This window comes from Sinocyclocheilus grahami, unplaced genomic scaffold (genome assembly GCF_001515645.1).
Source record: "Sinocyclocheilus grahami isolate Dianchi unplaced genomic scaffold, SAMN03320097.WGS_v1.1 scaffold44.1, whole genome shotgun sequence".
In the NCBI taxonomy this organism is placed as follows: domain Eukaryota; kingdom Metazoa; phylum Chordata; class Actinopteri; order Cypriniformes; family Cyprinidae; genus Sinocyclocheilus; species Sinocyclocheilus grahami.
This window is the reverse complement of record NW_015505223.1, coordinates 1356278-1376424: the sequence shown is the minus strand read 5'-3', so window position 1 is coordinate 1376424 and position 20147 is coordinate 1356278. Positions and strand designations below refer to the sequence as shown.

General features: G+C 36.7%; 2 protein-coding genes across 8 annotated transcripts in view; one reads left to right on the top strand and one right to left on the bottom strand.

Annotated features, from left to right (window-relative positions):
* The first annotated feature begins 1226 nt into the window (after nt 1-1226).
* On the top strand, nt 1227-13503 carry LOC107582393 (ETS domain-containing protein Elk-4-like). 6 transcript variants are annotated; one of them, XR_001608945.1, is made up of 7 exons: nt 1227-1730; nt 2956-3272; nt 4365-5072; nt 7835-8038; nt 9435-9551; nt 10626-10826; nt 12548-12634. XR_001608945.1 is itself a non-coding variant. In XM_016268220.1 (6 exons), the coding sequence occupies exons 2-6, from the start codon at nt 3066-3068 to the stop codon at nt 12610-12612; spliced, it is 1293 nt and encodes a 430-aa protein (XP_016123706.1). In that variant the 5' UTR covers nt 1227-1730; nt 2956-3065; the 3' UTR covers nt 12613-13503. The 6 variants fall into 6 exon arrangements, 3 of the variants coding, with proteins under 3 accessions (XP_016123706.1, XP_016123705.1, XP_016123704.1); XR_001608943.1 differs by having other exon boundaries at nt 10626-11343; nt 12556-12620; XR_001608944.1 differs by having other exon boundaries at nt 12556-12612.
* A 5840-nt stretch (nt 13504-19343) lies between these two features.
* Nucleotides 19344-20147, bottom strand: part of mfsd4aa (major facilitator superfamily domain containing 4Aa) — a 17009-nt gene continuing 16205 nt past the window's right edge. Inside the window, exons 9-10 of one of the 2 annotated variants that reach the window (XM_016268215.1) lie at nt 20012-20132; nt 19346-19750 (exon numbers count right to left, since the gene is read on the bottom strand). In XM_016268215.1, coding sequence (XP_016123701.1) covers nt 19635-19750; nt 20012-20132 — 237 coding nt within the window. In that variant the 3' untranslated portion in view covers nt 19346-19634. Of the gene's footprint in view, nt 19751-20011; nt 20133-20147 lie in introns of both variants that reach the window. The other variant, XM_016268216.1, reaches the window with a different exon arrangement.

Here is a 20147-nt window from a genome sequence, read left to right as displayed (position 1 = left end):
GGCGTTTTCTCTGACATGCTGTGACTGACAATAGAACTATAAAATACACCAAAAATGCAACATAATTACGAAATGAAACAATTTTATCAGTGCGATGTAATCCAAATCTTCCGAATCCATAGGAGTGCGAAGAACAGACCCAAATCCAAGCCTTTTTTCGGCGATCTTCATCTCCATCCCGCTGTACAGAAATGTTTAGGCTTATAGGTAGGAGTGGAATTAGCGACTATAAATATATTTTAATGCTATATTGTTACAAAAAAATTTATTTTCCTGCGTATTTCGGTAATTTGAGTTGTATATCCTTTATATATCGCTATAAAATGGGTAGGTGTGGGTTAAGGTTTGGGGGTAGGTTAAGGGGTCTAAAAATCTAAATTGCGTATTAATAAAATGATAAAAAATGCATATTCGCTATAAAATGGGTAGGTTTAGGTTTGGGGGCAGGTTAAGCGGTCTAAAAATCTAAATCGCTTATTGATACAAAATGTGTCTGTATTTGCATTGATACGAATATCTTAATGATATAAAAGATACGTAAATATTTTTACGTTTTTTAGCTAAAAGTACGTAGCGATTTGTACGTTTTAAACGTTGAAATACGTCTAAATTGTACGTTTTAGCATGAATAAAAATGTACAAAAGTGTACGTTTTGTGCTTGTAAATGTTATGTATTAATACCTACGTATAAACATGATACCAGGCTGAATAAACAGGGTATGTGCAACTTTGGTGTATAAGACAGCAGGCTAACCGGGTAGCTGTATTTTGTGCGAACGATATAAATCATAATGTGATTTTGTAGAAATTGTAATCAGGTGCTCCAAAAAAAAGATATTTATGAATCTTAGCCTGCCAGGAAGGTCTCAAAAATACCACACACAAATTCAAAGCAGTCCACACATGTGTGATGATTTGCAAATGCAGATTCAACGATCCATAAATACATGTAACATCATTCATAAATGTGTGATGGAAATTAATTCAAGAACTTGATATACACATATTTGTGTAAACATTTTAAATTTATTTAGGTAAGATGCTTTTGTGTGAGCATTTGGGGAAATATTTATGCTTTTACTTCTGTCTTTATGAATTGTGTTTTGAATTTACGAATCGGATTTTGTAAATGTAAACTGTGCTGTGAATTTATGAATTTGGTTTTATAAATGTATTATTTTTGAGGCCGATCTGGCTCCATATTTTCACTGCACTTCATTGGCTTGGTGGCTTCCCTGCGTTTCTCATCCTGAATTTACATCTGGAGGATATTAATGAAGGGACCTTATTGTTTTACAAATTCATAAAACCCGAGGCTTTGTTCTGGAGTTGTATTGTTCGCTGTTGGAGTGAAAGTAATTAATCTGGTGGGCTTGTTGCTTGCTTCCTGTATTGTGTTATTGTGGTTGCTAAAAATATGAGTAACGTACGTGAGATACGTTATTGTTTCCCTTTCTACTTCTTTGCCCGTTTTTTTTTCGTTCTCATTGTAAATAAGGCAGAAAACCGCTTTAAATAGTCGAGTTTATATCCGCTCATGTTTAATGAGTTTAAAGTTCGCCTAGACTCCGTTAGCTAGCGGATTAGCACGCTATGCTAGCTGACCACCAAATATCTTTACACGATGTAAACAACCAAGAAAACAGTCTGCATTTTTTATTTTATTTGTGGTTTTAATCCGTCGGAAAACCCCTTCAGGTCCGACTCTGGAGAGCAAAAAGCTTCTCGGGTGAGTTTGACAGACATTAAACTGTAATGAATCTTATGTTCTAACAGGTTTGTAGTTTAACATTTTTGGACGTTCGAGTATATTTTCAATCACCTTCTAATTTGTTGACTTTATAAGTATTGTAGAGGAATTTGAAAAGTAAAACGAATGGTAAATGATGTACCTGGACAGTTAAATGTGGTCGAGTTGACCTGGAGGTTTTGCATTAAAAAACCTTTAAAAATCTGTATAGCTCCTAACTAACGTTATACAGCAATCCACAATACACACAGTTTTATGTGATTTGAAATGCTTAAATGCACATTTAGGATTTATTATCATAGTTTTGCCAACCTTTGGTCCTGGCATTTTAAGTTCAAAACAAAGGTATATGTATAGTTTTAATGTTTAGCCTAATTAAAGATGCATATAGTATTCTATATGGATTAAATTTGTCATTATAAGATGACAACTACAATCAAAACCATTCAGATGTATTTGTAAATTTAGTATATATTAAATATCCAGATGGGTGTGTATGATGGCAACATGCACCATTAGAGTATTTAGTACTTAAAGTGTAATTATGGTGAGCTCTAGGGTCATTTAGGTCTTTAATAAAGGGACAAATATGCAAAAACAAAATATACATCAAATTTTAGCCATTAAATTAAAGATGCACAAGTGTCACATTTACAGTACGCAATCACTGTCGTCATGCAACAGGCCATAATTTTGAGCTATATGTGATTGCTGATGATATCTAGGTTCATTTTGTCCTGAACTTTGTTTGTGTAGTTTGTAATTCCCAGACGTTGTCTCGTACAGTCTGAGGAAAGCTGTCACGTCTCGCCTCTCTGTTTCTATATTTGTGTGTTCTGTTCTGTCAGATTGTATGTGGGAGACTTTTTTCACTCACTTTGGCAACTACCAGCTGGATATCGGATGAGTCAAGGCAGATTTAGTTTTAATTTAAGCTGCTTACACACACACACACACACACACACACACACACAGTCTTCCTGCACTCTCCGCATTGCCAGGATTATGCTGAAGTACCATTTGGTATATAATATGGTGTGTGTATTTACCATGTTTTTATGAATTCAAGAATGGTCGATCTACGTTTATAAGAAGTAAATGATATACGTTTCATAAAATCAGTGGTTGATGGTGGTCGTGTCACACGATGGCATTTATATGCACCCGTCTAATTAATGTGATCGCATCTTGATTTTCATTTCAGCCTCTGTCAGGATATTTGCTGGAATATGCCGTGACGTGCCGGTCAGGCTGTGAGAGCAAACAGGATCCCGTAAGGTAACGTTTACCCCACGTCTGCAGATAGAGAAGGACATGGACAGCTCAGTCACCCTGTGGCAGTTCCTGCTGCAGCTGTTGTTGGATCACAGCAATGAGCGGCTTATCTGCTGGACCAACGAGGATGGAGAGTTCAAACTGTTGCAGGCGGAAGAGGTGGCCAGATTATGGGGTGTCCGCAAAAACAAACCCAGCATGAACTACGACAAACTCAGCCGGGCTTTGCGTTACTACTATGACAAGGTGTGTATTGTCAAGCATCTGAAACATCTCAGGAGTCAGCAGCATCTCATTCACTCACCCTCATGTTGGTCCAAATTGTTACAACTTACTTTATTGACGTTTTGATGAATGTATAAGCTGTGGATGAATTTTGTCAAAATACCATTATAAAGGTATCACCTTGTGCACTATATTACAAGTATTTTAAAAGCTGTTTGATATCTTTTTATGAGAAGCAGACTATTAGTAATCATGCCTTCCATGATTCTTGATTGCCTTATATAAGAATAGTATTGTATATCAGCCGACATAAGTGATTTTTTTATCATTATCTGCCAATATTTAATTGTGAAATCTATAGCATCTATCTTAAAGATTGAACTTGTGTTCAAGTTCTCACAGTGTGAATGTTCTGCTAAACTCTTGTACACAATGCAAATAAATTAGAATTTAATTATAATAAATTATATGGAGTTATATAAAAATATAATATTATATAAAAACTAAATTCTAAAATAATTATAGATTTTAATAATAATAAATTATAAAATAATATAATAATTTTTCATTTTTGGATGAACTAATCTTTCAGGCTTTTCTGATTCACCTGATAAACACTGTTGTGCTCATATATTTAAATCAGTGTTTATTATAATTGCTAGCTTTCAGCCCTCTCATCTCCCCCACACTCCTCCATCAGTTTTGTTGTTCTAAACGCACAATCAAGTCACTCTGAGTCTGAACTGAAACAAAAGGGTCACTGAGCCCGTTAGTGCAGTAAGGAAATAATGGCCTCTTGCTAGGAGTTTATTCTTGAGTGGGAACCGCGTGTTTGAGGTTTTAGTGCACTAGCTTTTTAAGCCTCATCTTGGCACCACAGGCCAAGAGGTATTGTTTTCCGCATTCTTTTAACACGGGTTCATTTACTTAATTGCATGTTATTTTTTTGAGAGAGCATAGAAGAACGCAACAGACTGGATTGTAAAAATGTACACACAAGGCGTTTTAGTTGATTTCTTTGGGTGATTGCATAGATATGTTTAGTTTTATGTAGGAGAAAGTCATTCGTAAGCTAAAATAAAAATGAATTTTCTAAAATTTTCTTCCTTGCAGAACATCATCAAAAAAGTGAACGGACAGAAGTTTGTGTATCGTTTCGTGTCGTTCCATGATATCCTAAAGGGAGAAGTCATGGCCAGAACGGAGGGTGCAGACAGTGGCTCAAACGGACCTCTGCCCCTCTCTGACAAACCTGCAAACATCTCCAGGGATAAAGACAGCAAAGCCGTCCCAGACCGAGGTGCAGGAACACCGGGTCAGTCCAAATTGTCCAGCCGGAATGACTATATCCACTCTGGCTTGTATACTTCCTTCACTTTGACCTCTCTGCAGTCAGGAACGCAGCTTTTTAAATCCATAAAGATTGAAAATCCAGGAGAAAAGCAAATGGAGAAAAAGGCCGCCCAGGAGTCGCCCCAGCCACCCACCGTCATAAAATTTGGGACCATGCCACTGAACAGACACACCATTCCCTCTGTTATAGAGAAGCCTGAACTTCCGGCACCGCTCACCCAAGCCCCACTGCTCGCTCCGGCAGAACCTGAGGCCAAACAGACGGCCGTCTCGCATGTAGTGTGTGCGTTTGTGGAGAATCCCACCTCGGAGAATGCCATGATGTGCTTCCCGCTCTCAAGAGTCACTTCATCGCCGCTCCCTCGTTCCCAGTCGCCCTGCTCTTCACCGATGACGGATTCCCAGGAGCTGGTAATTGACAGTGAAATCGAGTCCCTCTCCTCACAGCCTTCAGAGTTACAGCTGCAGGTATGACACTTAGTGCTGATGCCTACTTATTCAGTACTGCCACTGGGAAAATACAATAAAATATACATAATATTGGAAGGAAGGTGGTGTGTCAAATCCTAGAAGAGAAGCTAGCAGCTTTGAGGCCTTTTAACCCCACATTTACTTTTTTTCTGAACAAGAAAAAAGCACAAGATTTTCAAATGAATCTTTTTAGGTATCTCACGATTCAACTGTATTTGGATATAGAGAGTCGTGATTACTGAATGTTTCTTCATGCAATTCAGATCATTTGGCTCTACAGTGCCACCTCAGAGCCACATTAAAGGGGTCATATGATGCGATTTCAATTTTTCCTTTCTCTTTGGAGTGTTACAAGCTCTTGGTGCATAAAGAAGATCTGTAAAGTTGCAAAGACTAAAGTCTCAAAACCAAGGAGGTATTCTTTATAAAAGTGAAGAGTCAACCATGCCTACCTAAAACGGCTCGTTCTAACACGCCCCCACATGTCTACGTAACGATGTGGGAAGATTTGCATAACGCCGCAAAGAAATTTCACGCAAAGAAAGGCGTAACCTTTATTCTCGCTGTAGTGTTGTTGCCGCCGCTGCCATGTCATGAAGGCGCACTGTGTGTTTCGTTGTGAAAGCGAAACTAATTTGTTTGGTCTTCCAAAAGAGGACGATATTCGCTTCGTCATGCCTAGAGCTGATCCATGCTGGTCGCTGAGGAAATACATCAACTTTGCGCTGTAGATCATCGGATCGGCTTTCACCGTGGACGAAGTGGAGTCCAGCCCGGGGTCGTCACATGTGGTTGTCGCAAGCCCGCCGGCCACTCCTGCTTCGAATACGCTGGCCGCCACTCACTCAAGCCACCGGCCTCCGCTCACTCAAGGCCGCCATGTGTGACGTTGTGTTTCGTTGTGAAAGCGAATCTACTTTGTTGGCCTTCCAAAAGAGGACACGACTAAAAATCAGTGGTTAAGTTGTATTTACAACACTGTTCCAGAACAGTTCAACCCAAATATTCAGATGTGTGCAGCACATTTTATGGAGGACTGTTTCCTGGTCCTGGTAGAGTAGACCACAATGCCGGTTGTTCTGACTCACAGACTGCAAGTACGTTTTTTTATGTATAAGGAATTTGCCACTGACGAATTAAACGCAAGTTTTGAGCAGTGTAGAGTAGCGCTTGTTGTTTGTCATTTCTCCGATCACAAATGCAGACATGGTTTTATGTTTATAAAAAGACAGTTTAAGTAATTATAATTCGTAATTATGTCCCCACTGGATGCAACAAATGCTTCGTTTATAATGGGTTTTATTGGTTTTGTCTCGTCGCTCCGGCATGAAAGCTTATCAATTGCACGTGTTTTAAGCCTTGCCAATTTAACCATTCAAAACAGTTTAAAGCATTCAAACACAAGACGCGAAAAACGGAGAGTTTGTGTGCCGAGTTCGGTGCGCACACGGAGACAGAGCTCTTCTTTGCTTCCTCCCGTGCCTGAACGAACAAATACACCTCGCCAGTTTAAACATACAAGCACAAAAAGACATGAAAAGCTTAAAGGAACACTCCACTATTTTTGAAAATAGGCTAATTTTTCAACTTCCCTAGAGTTAAACGGTTGAGTTTTAACATTTTCGAATCCATTCAGCCGATCTCCGGGTCTGGCGGTAGCACTTTTAGCAGTAGCTTAGCATAGATCATTGAATCTGATTAGACCATTAGCATCTCGCTCAAAAATGACCTAAGAGTTTCAATATTTTTCCTATTTAAAAATATGACTCTTCTGTAGTTACATCGTGTACTATGACTTGACGGAAAATTAAAAGTTGCGATTTTCTATGCCGATATGGCTAGGAGATATACTCTCATTCCGGTGTAATAATCAAGGAACTTTGCTGCCGTACTTTTGGTGCAGCAGGCGCAATGATATTATGCAGCACCTGAAAATAGTCCCCAGCACACTCCCTGTGCAAGCAGGTGGTCACGTTGGTTATGTTGACGGAAGTTAGCCTATTTTCCACAGCTGAAATTTATGAAAATTGAAATGGCATACATTCAGCATTGGACTAAATCAGAATAGTGTTGGTGTGGAAAATTTGCCAGTACTTTATGTTTATGGTGTTTATTTTAAATGTAGCATGAATAGGACTTGAATCACTTCAAATAAAACATTTATACATTTCTAAATGAAGAATATACCCTGGTTTCCCATACATTGATTTATTTGTGGCAGCCCGCCACAATATCAACACTGACCGCCACAAATAGATTTTCCAAAAGGCTTTGACTTTGCTGAATAAACATGAGCTCTGCACGTTTCAAAGTCAAAACGCAGCACGGGTGTTTTTATATAAATGTATCTTTTTTTGAAGGGAACCGATTGTTTTCAGAAAAGTTTTGATGTCATTTTCATTTCATATTTCCTATAATGCCTGATAAAGTAGCGTTCATAAGGGCAGCGCTGTTTTGATTACAGCCGTTACCGGGGAAACTGCTAGTTCTGCCGCTCCTAAAGCGCCTCCTGCTGGCAGAGAGTGAATCTGCACTTTCAATAAGCCCGTCTGCTGTTTTATATTTACATTATATACATATATATTTCCCCCAGGCGAAGTGCCGCCACACATAGAGTGTAAGTCTGTGGGAAACACTGAATGTAAAAATGTAAATATTACAAAAAGTGTCCACCTTTATCCTGTTAAAACTCTACAATGTTTTGAACCTCTCAAACAGAAGAAAATGTCCATCTTTCTCTTCCTTTCGTGATCTATCAGGACCAGCCCATCTTTGTTTTCAAGGACACAGTACCAGTTTTTGAGATGTCCGAATCTCCACCCCGCAGTCTCAGCGGAAAGTCTAAGAAACCCAAAGGCCTGGAGTTGATGCCGACACTGGTGGTGACCAGCTCTGACCTCAGCCCTCTCAATCTGTCCAGCCCATCCCTCCCTACGGCTTCTCTCACCCCAGCCTTCCTGCAGGTCAGTCCCCTCCTGACTTCCACATTACACATGTTCAATGCTGTTTTTTTTTGTTGCTGTCATTGATTTGTTAGAATCATTAGACCGTCAGCAGATTTTATGTCTGGGTCACACTTTCTGTCCGTCTCACTAGAGGTGTATCCTCTTGTGCAGTTATTTACTTATATGCTTGTTTCACACACATTCACCCGAAAATGAAAAAGAGATTTTAAAAGAATGTTGGTAACCAAATTTCTATTGTATTATTTTCCATACTGTGGAAGTCAATGGCTACCGTCAACTGTTTGGTTACTAACGTTCTTCAAAATATAATCTTTTCTGTTCAACAGAAGAAAGAAATTTGGAGGTTTGGAACCATTTGAGGGTTAGTAAATGATGACAGAACATTTTTGGGTGAACTGTCCCTTTTAAGATTTTGTGGTCCGAGTTTCCATCTGTCCAAAAATATTATTATTTTGCAAACAAAACTCAGCAAGCAAATCATAAATGGGAAAGTCTAGTGCAGGAGAAAGAAAAAAAAAGGTTTAATAAGTGATTTTATTGTTAACCGCAAGCTATGATTGGACATTTTTGAAATATTATTTGCATTTCAAGTTTGCATAGAGATATTTGAATGTATTCTAATGCAATTTATTCACAAATAGTTTTTGCAATATTTGCAACTTTTATGCCAACATAGCTTGTGAACCTGTTTAATATGCATAATATGCTTGCAATTATAAGCAGGCTGTTGTAAAAATAAAAAAAATGACCAATGATGATAAAAATCATCACTGTCTCTGAGGGTGTGTAGTTTAAAAGAAAATGACCATTTTACAACCAACATATTTTTTTCTTAAAATGTAGTAATCCTGAACAGGAAATATGATGAGGTCAAATTGAAGTCCTTTTGGTTATTTGGTTGAGTTGATGTAATGTTAAGACACTAGAGGGCAGTAGTGCACTACTTAAACTGGTGATGATGTGCCTTGGAGACACTCATTGGCTGTTAAATGGTCGTCATCATATGGTGAGGTTTAGCTGGATGCTACTTTGATGAATCACCTCGTTAAGACTGCACAATCTTTGCATTTACGAGCACTCATACAGCCAGCCCCAGAGAATCAACCTCCTGCTGTCTCTTCAGTGAGATGAAAGATGAAATAAACTATAATTCAAATCTATTATTTATGGTTTTTGGGGAAATGCAGCACCCTTGCCCTGTGATTAATTCTTATTGCTTTTTAAAGTCTCATTAAGCCACTTTTAATTAAACATTTATATTTCAGGGTTATGCCTCTTGCAAATGCTTTGTGGCATGATGCTCACGAGTATTTGGGAAGGCATCTTTAATGAATGCAAGCTGGAAAGAGATTCACTTTGAGCAAAAGTCTGAAAAAGTTCACATTTGTTGCAGACACCCCTGCTGCTCACACCCAGTCCACTTCTGTCCAATATCCATTTCTGGAGCACACTCAGTCCGGTGGCACCCCTCAGTCCCGCCCGGAGACACGGCACGCATACCCTCTTCCAGGTGAGCCACTTGAAATGATTTACTAAGCTGATGGCCATTTTTACACTTGGTCTAAAACCTAAATTTGATTCCACCCTCCTTAAGATTACAATCGCATGTTATTATTTGGATTCAAATCATGTCATCTGTGAGTATCACATATATTCTTTTTCACTCAATATGGTGCTTGTGCTCATACCAGCCCACATTTCCACTGAACAAAAATCATAAGCAACTTGATACGGCGCTTGTAGTGAAAACAGCTTTGTTGAATGTAATGGGAGGGATCTCTTTGTGCAAGGTTTTGAGTCGGTAAGTCGTTTAGGATTCCCACAGGCCTGGAAAAACGGGAAATATCAGAGAATTACAAAACAGTGTTTTTTCAAACCTTGAAAAAAAAAAAAAAATCATACTTATGTAATCAATGTAATTTTTTTTGTAGTGAAATTTGTTTTTATAACTAAATGTATTATTTATATTTACAAAAAATATATTAATATATTTTAATTGTTGCTTTAAAGTTGCTATTAAAATAATTTGTATTATTGGGTATAGTTATTGGTTATTAATTATTGGATATTAATTTATGATTTAGTTTACAACATCTTTCTTATCAACTTAATCAAACTATCTGCACCAGAAACTTTTGGTGTGAAAGTCTGAAAACTAGTGTTATTTTAGTATTATTTATATATTATTATAGTATTTATTACTAAATAATTTTTTTTGTTTTCTATTTAATTATATCTTACGTTTTTTTTTGTGTGTATATATATATATATATATATATATATATATAATTTACATTTAGTCATTTAGCTTTATTTTATTTCATTTAACTTAAACTTTATTTCAGTTAGTTGCTAATGCACTAATTCTCATTTAATTTTCATTTAAGTTTTTCATCTAATATTTGTATTTTATTTTACCTTTATTTCAATGAACAAAAACAATTTTAATAGTTTTAGTATTAGTTATTGATAACAACACTGGTGAAAACACCTTTAGACACATTGAGATGTTCACATTAAAATAACAATATCCCAGAAAGGATGCTTTCAGTTTTTTTCATTCTGTTTCTTTTCATTTTATCAGTTTCCTTCTGTCCTGAGTTCCACGCAGTTCTCTGTTCCCGTGTATAATTTAGACGGCACCAACACGCCTGGCCCTCTCTCACCCGACCCACAGAAGACATAAGAGAGGGAGAAAGACCGGCACACTTCATCTTTGCCTCATGTTCTTGATTGATAAACGCAGATTAACCTCATTCTGTTCACTCGATCTGACATCCTTCAGGTAACGAAGACTTATGACCACCGTTAAAGCGTCAAGAGCATCCGTTTGCCTCTTGAACCTTTTTGATGTCACTGATACTTTCTTACGGATGTATATCAAGCCATCAGATAGTGTCTGCAGGACACTGTAAATCTTTTGTTTCTATTTTTTTTTAATGCACTGCTCTTCAGGGATTGGCTGTAGTGAGACTAAAGCAGATGGCTGTTGATCTGCACAGCTGCCAGTATGGGAGCTTATCGTAAAACAGCCATTGCTTGATCATTTGATTAGGATCCTGATTGAATTTCCTTGTGTTTTGTTTCTTGTGGAGCTTAAGACTTCGATCAGACGTAGAAGAGATTCTCACATGACGTCGGCACCATGTGTTTGTATAGCATTGGATAAAGAGGGATCGTTTTGTACATAATCCAACAAGTTCACCTCGTCTCAACTCATGTTTGCCTTTTGTTTGGGAAGTCCTCAAACAAACCTGCCTTGCCAAGCTAAACCGCCCCTTTGCCTTGTGATTTTGATAAAGGTGACCTCTGTTTTATCTTGCACCTTTCTTCATGCTGCACTTACTGCTATGTATTTAAAGTGTTCTGTCTCAGTAACCCCACGAACAGCACTTGGATGAAAACAAGCTGCACTTACTAGGGCTTTTGCGCCTGTTCATGTTTACTAGCCATGCAGATAAGAAGTAGTGAACTAGTTGGCTTATTTTACAAAACTAATGTCACCCAGCCACTCTGGGACGCAGTTTGTGTACATGCCAATTTTCATTCTATTATGTCTACATTAGGGCTGCACGATTAATCGAATGCGATTGTCATGCGCATTTTGATAGTAATGCCGGTTCTGTAATCAGCAGGAAATTATCATCACGTGCTTTCAGATGGAGCAGAGTTTACTACACACAGCCGTAGTTCACTGACAAGTTACGCAAAAAAAATCGATTCTGAAATCGTTTGCGATAATGACAGCTGTTTGCATAGCTTCTCAGTGAACTACGGCTCTGTGAAGTAAATGCTGCTCCATCTGAAAGCATGTGAAAATACCACATTTAATAACATATTTTTACTCCAAACTCACTTCATAACGTCAGTCGAGTGTTTGAAATAAATCCTCCTGTGAGATGATGTGGCTTCTTAAACAGAAAAAGGCACGCAACATATTTCATAGTATTTAAGCAGTGATAAAGGCATTGCATTATAAATATACTTTATTTTAATGAAAATTATAATAAGAACTCAGATAAACCATATATTGCCGTAGTCGTGTGTTTATTAGTCACGTTGAATCAATGAAAGCAGTTGAATCTTCTGTTTATTCAGCTGCAGCGATTTTCTGGGTTTCTTCTGCGAGGTGTATTTGGAGTTTCAGCACGAGAGCGCCCTCTGGCCTTTGGATGGAGATTTACTGCTGATCACAGAACCGTGCTTCACTGAAAGATACGCATGACAATCGCAGCTTCTGTCGAATCGCGATCTCGATTCCATTTCGATTTATCGTGCAGCCCTAGTCTACATCTACAATTCAGTGCATCACCTAGTAAAGCTAGATGGTGCGACCCTCAAACACATTCCTGACAACATTTTATTGTTCAAGAGCCACATGAACACAATCACTTTTTGTAATGATTGCAATCAGAGTCGGCAGAAGTCAAGTTTATTTTGTATAGTTCATCAAAAATGAAAATTCACGTCATTCCATACCTGCATGTCTTTCTATTTTTTTCTGAGGAACGCAGTCATTTGGAGAGTGTCCATGCAATGGAAGTCAACAAAACAACATTGAACCCAACTGACCTTCACACTGAGATATCATCTTTTGTGTTGAACAGAAGAAAGAAAGTTATATTTCATTCATTTTTGGGTGAACTATCTCTTAAGGAATATTGAGGCTAATAATCAAGACGCCAGGAACTTTTCTGGTGCTTTGACCATGATGCATATTTTTGAGAGGCTATTTAGTAAGCTAAATTGGCATCATCCTCGTTCCAATGCTTGATGGCGACTGTCTAATGAAGTGTGTTTCCACACACGCCCCAACGCCATTGAACCATTACCGTAACACCACCAGATATGCCACTGCAGCCATGCTTATCATGCAGATCTATTCATACAAACCATTTCCCCTCTCTGAAAGACTGGAAGCCATTAGGAATGATTTCAGTTGAGTGGGAAAACCCAAGGACTTGCTTTACTCCAATAGACTGCCGATTCACCATTAAGCTGATGGAGTTTACACGGCATAAAATGGAATGGAACGGCATCGGCTTAGTGTTTAAAGCCTCATCCCACCATTAGGATGGTTGGATTGGTGGAGATCGGTTGGATGAGTACCGTAACTGGATGGCTGCCTGTAGAGCCCAGGCCAAATGCTCAAAACCATTCCTGCATTTGTCAGCTTTCCCGGTGTTTTGCAAGATTCAATCCCCCCGCAGAATACAATCTACCTTGGACAACAAGGCAAAGCTGTTTATAATGCCCAGTCAGAAGTGTCTGTCCTTGTTGTAGCTGGGTTGGCTGGTTAGCATGGTCCAGTTAACCCCTGCTGGTAGATTATACCACATATTTTTCTCTATTGATGGTCATTCAGAACTGGCATGTGTTTTGAAAGCATCACATTTATTTTAAATATAACTGCATTAAAGTAAATGCATAAAGACTGTTAAAGATACATTATCATTTAAAAGTTTGGGGTCAGTAAGCTTTATTTATTTTTTAGAGATTAATACTTTTATTCATCAAGGATGCATTTGATCGAAAAAGATATTTATAATGTTTACAAATTATTTATATTTCAAATAAATGCTGTTCTTTTGAACTTTCTAGTCATCAAAGAATCTTGAAAAAAATTGGATTCCACACAAATATTAATCAGCACAACTATTTTCAGCATTGATGATGATAAGAAATATTATATTGGAACTATATTAGCATATTATATTAACACATTAGAATGATTTCTGAAGAATCATGTGACACTCAAGCGTGGAGATGCTGAATATTCAGCTTTGCATCACAGGAATAAATTGCATTTTACAATATATTAAAACAGAAAATTGTTATTTTAAATTGTAATATTTCACAATTTTTTTTTTTTTTCAAATAAATGCAACATTGATTTGATGAGCATAAGAGACTTCCTTCAGAAACGTTAAATAAAACTTACAGATCCCAAACGTTTGCACTGTATACACATTAGAATGATTTCTGAAGAATCATGTGACACTCAAGCGTGGAGATGCTGAATATTCAGCTTTGCATCACAGGAATAAATTGCATTTTACAATATATTAAAACAGAAAATTGTTATTTTAAATTGTAATATTTCACAATTTTTTTTTTTTTCAAATAAATGCAACATTGATTTGATGAGCATAAGAGACTTCCTTCAGAAACGTTAAATAAAACGTACAGATCCCAAACGTTTGCACTGTATTGTGTGTTTTATGTATAATTTAAAAGATTAAGTGATTTATTTACCACAAATTATAAAGTAGTGTCTCTGATCAGGCATTATATATAAAGAATACCCAGAACAAGTCCTGGAATTATTTTAGGGGCCAGTGGACTTTGTATTCTGAAAGAGAATTGAATATTGCACAACACCGGCAAAGATTGCTAAATGTCTGAACCAAATTCTGCAGCCACTCTATGATGTCAATGCAGCATCGTTGTATTGTTTTTGTGGAGCGTTTGGCAGTTTTACATCTCCACTTATAAACCAATTTAAAAAATGAGTGCCCATATGTTGCACAACATAAAACCCTACCTCTAAGAGTCCTAAACTCAACAAGCCATGATTTATAACTGACATGCATTAGATGCAAAACTGGAACAAGGTTTAAATGCTGACATTCATGTTGCAGAAACCGAGCTCTGTAAGTCCCTCCCTATAAGACCACTTAAAGTGCAATGATAAAAATAGAAAGGGATAAAAAAAAATACATATGTATATAAAAACAGGAACTGTTCAGCATCTCAAATTCAGCTCTCAGGTATTGTATGATTACCCATAGTCCTTATCCTTTCACAAAGCTCTATGTTAATATCCAACAAACTGATCCGAGTGGAAGAAATGGTTCTTTCACACCCATACTAACACGTTGCCTTCAAGTCCTGTTGTCTGTTGCCAGTAAAATCAAAATAGGCAACAGTTTAGTTAATTGTTTCTTTTCGGAAAGGCTATGTTTTGTCCTTTGCTACCAAAAGAAGCTAAAACTTCAGCTATTTAAAGGATTGTTCTGGGTTAAATATGGATTTTGACAGCATTTGTGAGCACAGAACATAATTTTGACTCAATATAAAGACATTTATTGCTCCAAAACATAAATTGTACATACGTTTTTTTCTTTATTTTCTTTAATTTTTTAAAACACAAATGACCCTAGATCAGGGTCTTAACATCTTAAATACAAGTTTGAGTTGTATTTAACCCAGAACATTCCTTCGGCATAATATCATAAACATAGATAATAAAAGCTAGAATCTAAATTCAGATCCAGTTAAAAATGGATCAAATGAAATATTGTTTACTCATACTTTCTAGTACTGTTGGGTTAATATTTTCAGTCTGCATAGGGACATTTTATTCCATTTTAATAGCTGCTCTTGTAGTGCAAGTGTGCAAACAGCTAACATTTAATTAGTTGATTTTTCTTTTTTTCATTCTCACTGTTGTTCCAAACCTGCATGACAAAAATGAGATTTTGCAGAATGTCTTTTCCATACATAAAAGCCAATTCATTTATATGTACGATTTGTGCTTTTTCTGAAGCCATACAGTTGTTTTGTGCGAGGAACAGACTGACATTTTTTTAACCGAGATTGTAACTATAAACTGCTTTTCATATAACACTATAAATTAAATCTATGGTGCTTTTATGCTCTTTTTGGACCTATAAATCATCTACTTTCATTGTATGGAAAAGAGCAGCTTGGACATTGTGCAAAATATCTCCTTTTTTGTTCCATGGAAGAAAGAAATTCATATTGAGGGAGGGGGTTAAAATATTCCTTTTAAGTACATAAGTTGAAATGTTTCATTGTACATACAGTAAGATGTGATGGGATGTCAGTAGCATTGTGCTGTTGTTTTGTAGTATTTTCACCGTGACCTGTTTTCTTGAGGTCCTATAGTGTGAAACGTCTTCATTTGCATTCCTGCAGAATTCAGACTGTTTGATTGCTCTTGCTTGTATCGTGAGCACTGCACATGCAATTGCCTTCTCATCGAGGGGATATTGAGTTGCTTAATGCCTTTTACCTTTTGAATAATGGATTTTGTGCAGTGTGCAATGTGACTTGTTTTTAACCTGTTTCCATTATTTTAGTTAAATGCTGTCTTACCCACTTAGTAGATTTTAGTGGGGCTGCATTTATTTTTATGTCATTAAATAGTCATTTGTTTTGTTTCTATGAAAATTCAAATTTCTCCCTGTAATGGATAAAATGGGTTTGTCATATCCGTTTAGCTGTTAAGCAATGATGTTATGTTTCTTCTGTTTGTGAGTTTGGTTTCCCCCCAAACACATTTAACTATTGTAGCCATACTCAACATCTGTTGTATTTTAATGCGAGTCTTTAAGCACTTAAATTGCCTCTTTTTTTCTCTCTCTCTCTCTCTCTCTCCTCATTTTTTCTCTTTACTGGCACTTTGTATTTTTTAGAATCTGTTGTAAAACTGTAAATGTCAGCTTACTAGTGACTCCACCACCCCAAGCACTCAAATTTAGGTTTTGGATCAACATTTGTAAACTATGCATTTAAACGTTTTGCTGCACAGAGATTTTGTAATGGATTTTAAGACTTTCTGGCATAAGTAAAAGATATTTTAGAATTACTTTATCACCTACTATAAACATGTTCTCTTAACTGAGATTTTCCATTCTAAAAAGTTAGAAAGCCCTGTATTTTACAAAAATGGCACTTTTTACAAATAGGGAATAAATTAGTGTTCTTTATTTTAATTTTTTTAAGCAAGCAATTATGACAAATCTATGGAAGCCCATTTCCACCACTGAATAAAAAATATCAAATGTAATTGCGACTTTTTTTCCTCACAATTCTAACTTCTTTTCCTCAGAATTCTGAGATTAAAACTCGCGAAAAAGGCAATTGCGAGTTAGTCAGCTTACATCCCACAATTCTGACTACAACCTACAACTGTGAGATTACATCATGCGATTCTGAGAAAAAAAAAATCATAATTGTGAGTTTGTATCACGTAATTCTGAGAAAGTCGGAATTGCGAGATGTAAACTCGCAATTACGAAAAAAGTCTGAATTGTGAGAAAGTCGCAATTACCTTTTTTTATTTTAAATTTTATTTATTCAGTGGCAGAAACAAGCTTCCATACAAATCAGTCTTTAGCGAGCACTATTAAAAATGTTAAAATATTTTCTAACATGAAAAGTAATTGATATTCAATTAATATATTTGAGATATATTCGATTATATATTTTATCCACATTCTATTTGGCTGTTCCTGCTTTTGCCTGCAACCTGCTTACCCCATAATTTCCCCCCAAAAATAGCAAGTTACCCTAAAATGGTCACACCCAGAAATTGACATCATGTGAGCTCTTTCTATTAACTAACAGAACATACAATTATATAGTGTCATTCTATTTTGTAAATTTGCACATATTTTCTGTCGTACGTTCGTTTCGTAAATGAGGCCCATTGTGTTAACTGTATTCTTAACCATTCCAAAAATAGCACATTCTTAAATATATATATATATATATATATATATATATGTTTACAACAACATTTGGAAAACTATCCCCTGCCGAGTAAAACATTAATTACTTGCAACCCTGTTACCCATTATGGTGTATTTTTATTTGAATTTTATTGCAAGAAATCACACGAAAAGAAAAATGACAAATCAGGCTTTTAACCCATATTCAGACCTTATAACGGATTAGATTTTTTTCTTCTTCAGGAACTCCATATACAATACTTTATTAAAGTGCCCCTATTATGGATTTTTGAAAATTACCTTTCGTGCAGTGTGTAACACAGCTCTAAGTGAATGAAAACATCCTGCCACGTTTTAAATCTGAAATTGCACCGTGTATAAAGTTATTGTGTCCCAAAAAAAAAGTCGACTGAATCATTGAAACGAGTCGTTTTTAAAACGAATCCCAAGCCGTTTCATGTTGACGTCAACATAATACATTAGCATATTGCCCGCCCACTTGTTGGTCTTTTTGTGTTGGTTTGAATAAAAATGCAAATTCATTCTTTGCCACTAGGTGTCGCTTTTGGAGCGGTAAAAATAGCGGTTTCCCCAGTAACGCTGTACACAAAACAGCACTGCGCTTACAAACGCTACTTTATCAGGCATTATGAAATAAAAATGGGACCAATCACCACAGATTAACGTCACGCAAAGGAGGTAAGCGTTGAACGAATCGTTTAGGAGTCGTTGAGCAAATAAGGTAAAAATAAATGCATATTATAAGACAATAAAAGTGTTTTTTGACCTTGCATGCATGTCAACCTATTGTTGGGGACTCCCAAAACCAAAATATAAACCTTTCATAACCCATAATTGGGGCACTTTAATATCTTTAGTATCTTAAATATGCTTCGGAAATTTAATAGATTGCTATTTTGTACCCTATTCTTGAAAAGTGCCGATATTAAGCTTTTAAGACGCATAAGATTTTCTCATCCTCTAAATGTTGACATGTCATGACTGCACTGCATTTCGAACAATGTTTTTTTTTCATGGTTAATTTTTTTTGTGTGGAAAAAGGGATGATAATGATCAATTCAACTGTTATGGTACTATATTGACACCAAATGTTTTAAATATTTTTGTGCAAATGTATTTTCAGATTGTCTCAAGCAGTTCAAATGTTTACAAATCTGTTCATTGGCATACCTGTTATACTAGTCTGTGGATGTTGGAAAGGAAGGAGGATTTCTATATAAAAAAAGAAAAACAGTAACTCGTTTGGTTTGTGCGTCTTCACTGACCTCATTTATGCAGCAATTATGTTAACGTTAGCATGTCTGACACCTGCGTAAACCAGAAAAACAAATAGAATTTTACCCAGGCCAAGAGAAATACGCTGACACAGCAACCTCCAACAATCAGGATCGCCCACCTGAACAAAGAGTTCACTGGCTTTAGACGAACCGTCAGACCTGAAGCCATACAGCACAATACAAGGAAACTTTTCCAGGAAAACAGTAGGATGTCCTTTAATGACTTTAATCTCTTCACCACAAATGTGTTATGAGCACATCAGCTTTGGCAGAGAATGAATTGGCTGCTGATTTGTGAATAAGACTGACAGCCAGCAGGGTTTGAATGAGGCTGCGAAGAACAAAAGCAACACAATGCACGAGCCCAGTCCAATTAAGATGCTAAAGATGCATTCAAAGAAAACATTGCAGGGCTTTTACACATTCACAAAAATAGTAAATACTATTTTTTTTTATGTTGTTATTTTGATCCAATAACAACCACTGATATTCCAATGCTGATTGGTCAGCCTGTTTCTAAAAATAAACATCTTTTCTAAATAAAATAAAAACCAACTTTTCTTTAAAGCTGTTATTGTATTGCACATATCCATTGAAGCCATCGAAAATGGTTAAATTGTGACATTTGTGCACAAGATCGTTTCATTCATCCAAAAATACTTTAATACAAAAATAAACATTTAACACTTCATGACATTTTTTTTTTTTAGCTCTGTCGATGATGTGCATGATCATCCAAGGATATATTTGGTCCTTGATGTCCCTGAGTCCATGACACCATTGTCCCTTTGCATTTTTCATCCATATTCTCCATTGTTATGGATCGATGGATGCTTTCTGCTCTGACGTGTCCCATGAGTTCAGCACGGCAGCAGAACAGGTCTCAATCCCGTTTTCCTCAAGTCTTTCAGCAGGGGAGTCACCAGGTAAAGCTGTATAACAATCCTAGATGTTAGATGCATCTCACAAATGAATGGTAAGAAGTGTTATTTGATAAGCCAAACTATTAGTTTTAGCTAAAAGGACAAGACTAGTTTTATTCAGCTGGTAGAGCTTGGCACTCACAATGCCGAGATCAGAGCTTTGATTCCCAATGAACACACAAATGTATACTTTGAGCTCAATGTAAGTTGTTTTGAATAAAAGCATCCACCGATTACGGGCAACAATGTAAATTGAGAGAGTCGACGCACCTTCCATGAAGTTTTTGTGACTCTGCTGGACGAAGAACAGCAAAACGAAGAAGGCGAATCCCAGGCAGCCGAAGATCATTCCACACAACAGGAAACTGAAGCTACCTTGATTGTGCATCACCTGAGGGAGGAAAGA

Bases quoted from the DNA above. Each gene is read 5' to 3' on its own strand.
- LOC107582393 (XM_016268218.1), top strand. From the start codon at position 3,066: ATGGACAGCTCAGTCACCCTGTGGCAGTTCCTGCTGCAGCTGTTGTTG. The intron at 3,273-4,364 runs GTGTGTATTGTC...TCTTCCTTGCAG, and splicing joins TGCGTTACTACTATGACAAG to AACATCATCAAAAAAGTGAA. The intron at 9,552-9,635 runs GTGAGCCACTTG...ACCCTCCTTAAG, and splicing joins GCACGCATACCCTCTTCCAG to ATTACAATCGCATGTTATTA.